The following is an 11550-nucleotide window of genomic DNA, read 5'->3' on the forward strand; positions in this document are numbered from 1 at the left end:
TGATGGGGCTGGGTGCCATGATCTTTGTTTTTTGAATGTTGAGTTTTAAGCCAGCTTTTTCACTCTTCTCTTTTACCTTCATCAAGAAGCTCTTTAGATCCTCTTCACTTTCTGCCATAAGGGTGGTATCATCTGCATATGTGAGGTTATTGGTATTCCTCCTGGAAATCTTGATTCCAACTGTGCTTCATCCAGCCTTGCATTTTGCATGATGTACTCTACATATAAGTTAAATAAGCGGGATGACAATATACAGCCTTGACGTACTCCTTTCCCAATTTTGAACCTGTCCAGGGTTCCATGTCTGGTTCTAACTGTTGCCTCTTGACCTGCATACAGATTTCCCAGGAGGCAGGTAAGGTGGTCTGATATTCCCATCTCTTTAAGAATTTTCCACAGTTTGTTGTGCTGCACATAGTCAAAGGATTTAGCATAGTCAGTGAAGCAGAAGTAGATGCTTTTCAGGAATTCTCTTGCTTTTTCTATGATCCAGAGGATGTTGGAAATTTGATTTTTGCGTTTTCTAAATCCAGCTTGAACTGGAACTTCTGGAAGTTATCAGTTCCAGAACTGGCTTGGAGAACAAGGCAGAACTTGGCCTGGTTTCGAGAGTTTTGAGCATTACTTCGATAGCAGGTGAAATGAGTGTGATTGTGTGGTAGTTTGAACATTTCTTGGCATTGACTTTCTTTGGTATTGGAATGAAAACTGACCTTCTTCAGTCCTGTGGCTCCTAGTGAGTTTTCCATATTTGCTGGCATATTGAATGCCACATTTTAATAGCATCATCCTTTAAAATATCATATGCCATCACAGAAATTATATGAAATAATATTCAGCAACCCTAGTAGACTTTGGAGTACTTTACCTAGAAATTTCTGATTCAAACTTCAGAAAACCAAACATGAACAAGAAATAAACACAGAATGCAGATGGGCAAAGATACTCTACCAATAGAGAAATAAGGATGAGAACTATATCAGACTTCTCTTCAAAAATCATGCGACAAAAACAATGGAATGGATTATTTAAAGCTCTGATAGAAAAAAATAATAAACTGGAATAGCATATTGCATATGTGGCAAAATTATCCTTCAAAATAAAGGAGAAATAAAGACACGATACAGCAAAAGAGACACGTATATAAAGAACAGACCGTTGGACTCTGTGGGAAAAGGGAAGAGTGGGATGATTTGAGAGAATAGCATCGAAACATGTATATTACCATATATGAAATAGATCACCAGTCCAAGTTCGATGCATGAAGCAGGGCACTCAAAGCTGGTGCACTGGGACAACTCTGAGGGATGGGATAGGGAGGGAAGTGGGACGGGTCAGGATGGGAGACACATGTACACCCATGGCTGATTCATGTCAATGTATGGCAAAAACCCACTACAATATTGTAAAGTAATTAGCCTGCAATTAAAATAAATTTTAAAAAATATATAAATAATATAAGAAAGACTTCATCAGACAAATAAATACTGCATGAATTTGTCACCAATAGATTTGACTTACAATGAGTGTTAAAAATAAATTATCAGGGAGAAAAAAGTAATAAACTCTAGAATTTTGGATTTATACAAACAAAATGATATTGTTGGAGAATGAATATAACATTTACTTTTCCTGGTCTTATTTGATCTAACAGAGAACAGTTTATTCAAATTAATAATAACAATACATTGCATTTTCATAGCTTATGGATAAGTAAAATGAATGACAAAAATTTTTTAAGGGGTGGGAGCAAGGAAGTGGGAGCACTGTTTTATGGTATCTGCACTACCCATAAAACAGTATAGTGTTAATTAAAAGTGGACTTAAATTAGTTGTAAATCTATATTACAGACAAAATAGCTAATTTTAAGAAAGTATAATTGACATATTAAGAGAAAGCAGAAACATGAAAACACACATGAAAACCAAAAGAGTTATGAAAAAGTAGAATTTAAAAAAAAATTCTGATTTGTTATCATTGTATTCTCAATATACAAAATACCTTTAAAAATTTAACTATAAGAATCAACCCAATTAAAAAATAGACCAGGAGCCTCACCAAGAAGATGTAAAAATAGCAAAGAAGCTTTTGAAAAAATGTTCTCCATAATATATCATTAAGAAATTAAAAATCAAAACAATGAGACATCATTCTACACCTATTAGAATGACTAAAATTCAAACTGAGATTACCAGATTCTTATGAGTATTAAGTCACAGTACTATCACTCATTCCTGGAAGGAATGCAAAATGGTATGACCACTTTCAAAGACGCTATAGTAGTCTCTAACAAAGCTAAATGTAATCTTATCATATAACTCAGCAAATACAAATGAGTTGAAATTTATATTCACACAGAAACCTGCATTAAAAGGTTAGTAGTTCTTGATTCATAATTGCTAAAAACTGAAAGATGAGAAAAATTTTGTAAATCTATACAATAAAATATTAGTCAACTATAAGAAAAAAAAAAAAAAAAAAAGCTGTCAAGCCACAAAAAGACATGGGATAAAACTGACCAGGACCCTCTGGTCCTCTTGGACACAAGTCCCTCTGTGTCCCCAACTCTTGTTTGTGAGGAAAAAAAAAATATATATATATATATATATATATATATAGCTTCAAGGTCTTCATGTCCTGTATTCTAAAGTACAAATTCAAGTAGTTAATGATTGTTGTTGTAGTTGTTTAGTCACTAAGTCGTGTCCAACTCTTTTGTAACCCCATGAACTGTAATCCACCAGGCTCCTCTGTTTTATGGATTTCCCAGGCAAGAATACTGGAGTGGGTTGAATTTCCTTCTTTAGAGGATCTTCTGGACCCAGGGATCAAACCCAAGTCTCCTGTATTGGTAGGCAGATTCTTTATCACTGAGTCATCAGAGAAACTTAGTTTTTGATTAGAGAAGAGGAAAACTAGAAACAAAGAAAAAACAGGCAAGCAAAAGGGGTATTAATAGCTTAAATAATATCAGCCATAAAACAAACTCACAGAACTCTTTGTTCCTCCTTGAGGGATACAGGTAACAATCTCTCTCAGATTCTTGAGTTGTTTTTACAGGAACAAGTGCCCCACCAATTGGAAACTGCTGACCACACACAGACCCTAAGCTCCTTGATGCCACAGACTGATGACCTAGATTCCCACAATATCAACCTGTTACCTCAGTACCAACCAATCATAAAATTGTCCATAGGCTGATAAAGTATTTTAACCACCCTTTCCCTAACACACTGTAAAACCTTCTTGCTTGAAAGCCATTGGGGAGTTTGGATCTTCTGAGCTGCCCATTCTCCTTGCATTGTGCCCTACAATAAATGCCACACTCTCCTTCACTGCAACCTGATACCTGTAAATTGGTTTTACTGTGGACCAAGTAACTGGACTTGAACTCAATTCAGCAATAGGAGTATTAAATGATTATTGATAAGCAAAAGAAGCGAGTCTCAAAATGCTACATTTTATATGATTTCAATGATATGATATTTTTGGAAATGCAAAACTATAAAGATAATGTAAAATCAGGGAAGGGAATGAGGAATGAGTAAAGCACAGGGCATTTTTTATAGCAGTGAGTCTACTCTGCTTGATACTTTAATGTGAATTCATGACATGCATTTGTCAAAATCCACTGAAATTTAAAACACAAAGAGTGAACCATGATGCAAACTATGGACTTCAGTTAATGGTAATGTATTAATATTGGTTCATTAAATATAACAAATGTATTACACTACTGAAAAATGTTTTTAAAAAGGGAAAACTGTGACAAGAGAAGCTTGTATGACAACTCCTTGGAAATATAAAACTGCTCTAAAAATAATATCTGTTAATTTTAAAAAGTTATTTTCCAAAAGTTAGCTAGTGAAGCCTAAAAGTTTATATTGTTAGTTTGGAAACTGGTGTTATTTCAAAATATATATTAAAATTATTAAAGTCAGAGTGTTGATTATACTGGGTGATTAAAATGTATTAGTTATGTTATATGCATTCACTTTCATTAGAAGAGAGATACTGACAGTGTGGGTTAGATGATTCTTAGGTTGTGTTACATGGACTTCTAAGTATCCCCAGGATGGGCACTGAAAAGGTTTGCACAGTGAAAAACTCTGTCTTTTTTTTTTTTTTTTAATTGTCAGATTTGATAATTCTTGATTGGATTCTTGCATTTTATTTTTATATAAGTTAATAATTATTTCCAATGCAGTCATGTAGGGTGACTTTGTAACATTCCTTTTCTTACTACTGATGTATTGATTTTATAATCTTAACTGTAGAAAAGTAGTATAATTTCCACCATTTTCCAATTATATAGGTCATTTAATGTAGTTCACTGTTGTGACAAAATATATGCTTGGAGGCCAACTCACTCCTTATAATTACAAGCTCCAAACTGGTAAAGTTACTGTCATTTAGCTTTACACTGCCAAATGTAGCATAGTATCTACAATACAAATAATGGTCCATAAATGTTTTTTAATTGAAATTACAATAAGAAAAAAAATACCGTTGAAGTCAATGATACATATAGCTATTTGGAATTAATTCTTTACTAAGGTGTTCAGAGTATTTCCTTATGTCCCACAAAGGAAAACTAAGTTTTTTTAAAAATGTAAATTAGTTGTGTAAGACTTGTGGTTTAAAAATATATATTTAATATAAGTTAATTGACACACTTCTATATTAGATTTTTCTTATCTGTTCCAGAGTGTCGCTAGCTAGACTTCTTCATGGGAAGAGAATATAAGGCAGTCATTTTAGGTAGCAAACTACTACCTAGCTCACCAAAGAAATACTTTGGGGAAAATTTAGGTAAAAAAAAGAGACAATAAGTATATAACTCTACCAAAACTATTCACATGACAGCAAGTCAAAGTAACTGGATAAACACTGTACAAAAGCCCTTGGTCTGGAATTACAATTTCTAAATGATTCTTCTTGGAGAAATTAAGAAAATTTATCTTGTAATTGACTAGGGTCCGTCTAGTCAAGGCTATGGTTTTTCCAGTAGTCAAGTATGGATGTAAGAGTTGCAATGTGAAGAAGGCTGAGTGCCGAAGAATTGATGCTTTTGAACTGTGGTGTTGGAGAAGACTCTTGAGAGTCCCTTGGACTGCAAGGAGATCCAAACAGTCCATTCTGAAGGAGATCAGCCCTGGGATTTCTTTGGAAGGAATGATGCTAAAGCTGAAACTCCAGTACTTTGGCCACTTCATGCAAAGAGTTGACTCATTGGAAAAGACTTTGATGCTGGGAGGGATTGGGGGCAGGAGAAGAAGGGGACGACCAAGGATGAGATGGCTGGATGGCATCACTGACTGGATGAACGCGAGTCTGAGTGAACTCCGGGAGTTGGTGATGGTCAGGGAGGCCTGGCATGCTGTGATTCATGGGGTCGCAAAGAGTCGGACATGACTGAGCGACTGAACTGAACTGAACCAGTTGGAAACAAATTTTTTTACCATCTCAATAATTCATGCATAATTTCGTAAAAGGAAAAGAACAAAATCTCTCATTTGAATCCTTATATCAGCACTTATCAACAGAGAAAGCTAGATGGAAGACTCATGGAAAATACATTTGGCAACTTCTTGCTAATGTAAAATTATTTGAAAATAAAAGTCTTTTTAAAAAAAATGAGGAGGGAGACCTAAACTGTCCCAATGCTTGCACTAATATGAAAGGAACACATCTACTTAAAAAATAAATAATTAATCAACTAATTAATTCAATGTTTGAAGTGATAAACTATTTCTGAGGAAAAATATTTTTCTTCTGTTAGGGCGTCAATATATGTTTTCAGTATATATAATTTTATTCCACATCAGGCTTCTTTCTTGTGTGTTGTTATAGTGGCATGTGTGAGTGTGTGTGCTATTACGATGCCTATGTTTGAATTACATTCACTTAAGTATAATCTGGTATTTTAATTTTCACAAACTAAAAGTCAAGTTCTCATTTTCTCTTTAATTTGCCTTTAAAAAATCATTTCTAAGTAAATAATAGAAATGTACATTTCACATTTACATTTTAAAACAAAAAGTTTTTGTTAGTAAATTGAGGGTCCTTCACAAATCTCAACAAAAATATGGGAAATGCATTTGTCAACTTAAAAATACAAAAAGAAAAAGCTGCAAGTTAAGTTTTATTTGGAGATCTTACTAGACACTATAATCTAGGAGACAGACTCTCAGGTAGTTTCTGAGAATCTGCTCTAAAGAGATAAAGGTGATGCTAGGATATGTGTGAGCTTATTTATTTATTTTTTTTGCTGGAAAACCAGGTAGTCAAATATCAGAAGTTTACTATTGATAACAATGTACAGACATCTCAGGTTAATAATTCCATAGTTTTTCTATGTATAGGCAGATGAAACAATCTGGTTCATTTGAAAATTTTCACTAGATATGCATCTCAACTCTCCAGGGGTCAGTTTATCCAAAGCCCAGAATGCTTCCTGTTTTTTCCATTCTGAATTCCCTCAGGGTGCACTGCTGCTGCTGCTGCTGCTGCTGCTGCTGCCAAGTCTCTTCAGTCGTGAAAAGTGAAAGTGAAGTCGTTCAGTCGTGTGAGACTCTTAGCGACCCCATGGACCACAGCCTACCAGGCTCCTCTGTCCATGGGATTCTTCAGGCAAGAGTACTGGAGTGGGTTGCCATTGCCTTCTCCCAGGGTGCACTGCCCATGGGTAACTACAGTGGCTAATGGCTTGATCCTTGTAGAAATGGAACAGCAGGCAAGGTTTTTGTCTACACGTTTCTAGAGCAATATTATGAATGAAAAATAGTAATTGTCAAGTTCTTCTACTTTAATTTTATTAAAATTAAAATATAGTTCATGTACACACCAAATACTGGGAAACATGGCTACTTTAATCAAATATCCTACTAAGCTGAGTCAAGTGATTGTTTGTTACTGACAATGCATTATAGCATTTTGCTCTCCAGATAAAGAGTGGTCCCATCTCTTATTTTATTTCTCAGAGTCACATATGAAATACCAGCCACTGACAAGTAAATATCAGTAATATTCAGTCACTGAGGCATTTCATGTGTGAAAGGGGCATATACAATTCCCTCAGAATAATTCTAACATCAGTGATACAATGATTGCCTTTATGGTAAAAGTAAAGATTTTGGCAAGCATTGATATGTTTCAAGCACCAGATTTAGTTGCTCTAAGACTGTCAATAGACCATTTACATTGAGAAGGCTGTTTTTGTTGTGTTGCTTGACAGTCAGTTATCTGGGCTTACTTGAGTATGATGAAATATAAAAGAGACTCTTCACTCTTAAATGGCTTCTTTTGTGATGCAATATAGATAATGCTATGTGGAAATTTCTAAATTCCTAATATACTTTTCTTTATCATTGCAAATCACTTTGAATTTACCTAACCTTAACTTGTATTCTAATATTGCATTTTAAGGAAGCTCAGTATTTTAAATTTGAGATATCTTAATTTACAGCAGTAGGTCATATCACAGTTACTCAGAAATATCTAATAATGTAGTCTAAAAAATCCAAGCCAGTGATTGACCTGCTTTATGTTGTAGAGACACTGGTATTATTTTATCACCTTACAGGGTCACTTTCACTTTTCATGGTCATGCCTTGGAGAAGGAAATGGCAACCCACTAGAGTGTTCTTGCCTGGAGAATCCCAGGGATCGGGGAGCCTGGTGGGCTGCCGTCTACGGGGTCGCACAGAGTCGGACTCGACTGAAGTGGTGCAGCAGCAGCAGCAGCAGCAGCAGCTAAGGGTCAATAAAACTGTTGGTAGAAAACAAAATAGAAAAAATGCTAGCATTACAGAAACAGTTTTTCAAGAATTTTTTTCTCATGGGGAAGTTGTTCACATACGTGCTCATTATCATTAAACTTTTAAAATTACATGAATTAAAATAGGCATTTTTTTGAGAATGCAGGTGAATTTTTCATAAAACAGATGGGCTTGAGTGTTGGTTACATGTTACTTCCTTGTTTTTACCTGTTTGATAAACATAAGGCATGCATTTCATTATTTCATAAAAGAGATATTTTTATTTTATTAAGAAAATATATTTAAAATAAAATATTTTGGCGTTTTCATTAAAAAAATTGAATCCAAAATTGCTCATAATATACAAAGGGAAATCAAGTTTATATTAAATATTCATTTCTAGGAAATATGTGGCTGGATGATAGGTAATTTTGATGGTTTACTGATCTCTTAGACAAGCATATCATAAATAAAATGATATAACCTACTGAAATCATGAGTAGTTCACTCGTCACTCATTTATATTAACTTTTTTTTAAGTTTCAAAAACTATTTATTGTGAAATATAACATCAACAATCTTTAGGATGTATAAAAACAATTGTAGAGTTTAATAAATTATTGCTAAGTTAAAATCCATTTCACATCACCAAATTAAAAAACAAAATTGCCAGCTCTCCAGAAACCCTATACAGCTCCCTTTTAAGCCACATACCTATGTAGGTACTATGTTTTATTTATCTTTTTTTTCTTTTTAATAACTGCTTATAGTTAGCCAAAGTTAACCACACTGTGTAATATAGAGGACTGTGGCTGGAACTTCACTGAACTGAGACAATCAGAGTGAGTTTCCTAATGAAATTCTATTTAATCTGAGACTAAAGAATGAGTAAGAGGTGTCCAGTTAAGGAGGGATGAAAAGAGGTAATTTGAGAAAAATTGTGTTTTTTGCAGGCAGAAGTAACTTTTGGCTAATCTAAGCTGCCAAACACACACACATACACACACACAGACACACACACAAATACAGCTGAGAAGAGCCTAGGACTATAGGAGATAAGCATAAAAATCATCATAAAATTATATAAAATGTCATTGTTCTTTGTATTGGATAGCTCAAATTCAATGCATTTTTTTTCCTTGGGATGTGAATAAACCTCTGAGGATATAAAGAATAATTTTAAGAAGACAGATTTCCAGTTACATAAAAACAAAATCCTCAATTTATTCTTAATTATATGCTAGCAGATTAGATGACAATCAATGAGAATTTGTGTTATAAGTTAACAGGTAGCAAGATGGTGCTTTTCCCCAGACACCAGCCAATAATGAGACAGCTGAATGTCTTCTTTAGTTCCTTTGTAAGTTTATATAATAGGCTTCCTTTAGAGGATTGCCTCCAGTAAAGTTATAGGTTCATATGTTGACCTTTTTTAACCTTTCACTTAATGAAAGGTTCACTTTAACCTTTCCTGCCTTCAAAAAGGTTCATTTTTGTTTCTCAGTGAAAGGAGAGCTCCACATAGAATGCTCTCTTTTGGGTGAGCGTGAAGAGTCCTATAGAAATGGAAAATGGCAGAAATCAATACATGTCGAAAAGTCTATGTGACCTCATATTGGAAAAAATGAGTTACATAATACGAACTTATGCTGAGAATGTGGGATAAAGAAATAGTCTGCATGTTAGTGGGAGTGCAAATCTGCCAAAATAATTTTAACAGACTCACAAAATTAAAGACAGCCTGTGCTGTGCTATGCTTAGTTGGTCAATCAGGTCCAACTCATTGTGACCAGGAATTGAACCAGGGTCTCCTGCATTACATTACTTCCCTGGTGGTTCAGACAGTAAAGCGTCTGCCTATAATGTGGGAGGCCTGGGTTCGATCCCTGAGTTGGGAAGATCACCTGGAGAAGGAAATGGCAGCCCACTCCAGTACCCTTGCCTGGAAAATCTCATGGACAGAGGAGCCTTGTAGGCTACAGTCCATGGGGTCACAAAGAGTCGGACACAACTGAGTGACTTCACTCACTCTCCTGCATTACAGGCAGATTCTTTACCAGCTGAGCTACCAGGGAAGCCTGAGAGCCTATTCCTCAGCAATTCTACCTTAGTTATTTACCCTGGAGAGACTCTCTCATGCTATGCCCAAGAGGGCACATGACATCAATATTTAGTGCAGTTGTATTTTCTAATATCAAAATTTGAAACAGCCTCATCTCCAGAGGAATTAAAAAAATACAACTAGACACATAAGCAAAGATGAATCTCCCAAACATAGCCCTAAGAATTCAACAGATTACAAATACAGACCTTATAAAATTATTCAAATAGCATTTTAAAATGTGTAATACATTGTTCCCAACCAAGGGGTCGAACCCAGGTCTCCCACATTGGTAGGCAGATTCTTTACCATCTGAGCCACCAGGGAAAACCTAATATATTGCCGTATTTTTAAAAAAGTACCTAGGGAGCCTGTCCGCGGGCCAGGTTCACGCAGGCGCGCACGGTGGCAGCGGCAGTGGCGGCGGCTAGTTGGCGCGTTGCGCTGGCGGCGGCGGTATGGGGCTGAACCTAGTGCGGGCAGTCTTCTTCGACCTGGACAACACGCTCATCGACACGGCCGGCGCGAGTCGGAAGGGCATGTTGGAGTTTACAGGAAACTGAATCTTTATTGGGAGCTCTAACCCAATGAACAATGAGCCGGTTCCCGTTGAATCAGGAGTACTGTGGAGTCCTCGAGGCCTGTGTCCTTTTATTGGATAGCAGCAGCGTTGCTGAAACTGTATAGTGACCTTCATAGCACTGGAGTGATAAAGCTCTTACAATCAAAATACCATTACAAAGAAGAGGCTGAAATCATCTGCAACAAAGTTAAAGTTAAACTCAGCAAGGAATGCTTTCATCCTTCTAATATGTGCATTACTGACCTCAGGACTTCACACTGGGAAGAAGCAATCCAGGAAACCAAAGGCGGTGCAGCCAATAGGAAATTAGCCGAAGAATGTTATTTCCTGTGGAAATCTACACGTTTACAGCACATGACGCTGGCCATGCTCACTGAACTTCGAAAGGAGGTCCTCCTTCTCTTACTGACAAACAGAGAACGGCAGACCCAGCGGGAGAAGATTGAGGCTTGTGCCTGTCAGTCTTATTTTGATGCTATTGTTGTGGGTGGAGAGCAGGAGGAGGAGAAACCAGCCCCTTCCATATTTTGTTACTCTTGTGACCTCCTCGGGGTACAGCCTGGGGACTGTGTGATGGTTGGTGACACGCTGGAAACCGATATACAAGGAGGCCTCAATGCAGGGCTGAAGGCAACAGTCTGGATAAATAAAAATGGGATGGTGCCCCTGAAGTCATAAAAAAAATAAATAAATAAAAAATAAAAATAATAAAAGTACCTAGGGACACCAGGGGGTTAAGGGGAGGGTGGGACAAATGGAGAGAGTAGCGTTGATATATATATACTATCATATGTAAAATAGATAGCTATGATAAGCAGCTATAAAACAGTAAGCTCAGCTCAATGCTCTGTGATGACCTAGAGAAGTAGGATGGGGAGGAGGGCGGGAGGTCCAAGAGGGAAGAGATACACGTATACATGTAGCTGAGTAACTTCATTATATAGCAGAAACTAACACATTGTAAACCGATTATACTCCAATCAAATTTTTTAAAGTGTTTATGATATAAAAATAAAATATACATTTAAATCATTAATCATAAAATTTAATTTCAATGAAATTAAAATATTTCAATAATTGTACTTTCTTTTCCTCCCTCCTTCTC

General features: G+C 36.1%; 1 protein-coding gene across 1 annotated transcript; it reads left to right on the top strand.

Annotated features, from left to right (window-relative positions):
- Positions 1 to 10320: 10320 nt before the first annotated feature.
- On the top strand, positions 10321 to 11123 carry LOC120879866 (N-acylneuraminate-9-phosphatase-like). Its single transcript, XM_040262852.1, has 2 exons — positions 10321 to 10409; positions 10562 to 11123. The coding sequence occupies exons 1-2, from the start codon at positions 10321 to 10323 to the stop codon at positions 11121 to 11123; spliced, it is 651 nt and encodes a 216-aa protein (XP_040118786.1).
- Positions 11124 to 11550: the final 427 nt, after the last annotated feature.

Source organism: Oryx dammah, unplaced genomic scaffold, assembly GCF_014754425.2.
Source record: "Oryx dammah isolate SB20612 unplaced genomic scaffold, SCBI_Odam_1.1 HiC_scaffold_21, whole genome shotgun sequence".
NCBI lineage: Eukaryota > Metazoa > Chordata > Mammalia > Artiodactyla > Bovidae > Oryx > Oryx dammah.

What these genes read in the sequence shown, in the direction of transcription:
- LOC120879866 (XM_040262852.1), top strand. Translation starts at nt 10,321, where the DNA reads ATGGGGCTGAACCTAGTGCGGGCAGTCTTCTTCGACCTGGACAACACG. An exon ending in AGTCGGAAGGGCATGTTGGA is followed by an intron (nt 10,410 to 10,561) that starts GTTTACAGGAAA and finishes TGACCTTCATAG; the next exon opens with CACTGGAGTGATAAAGCTCT.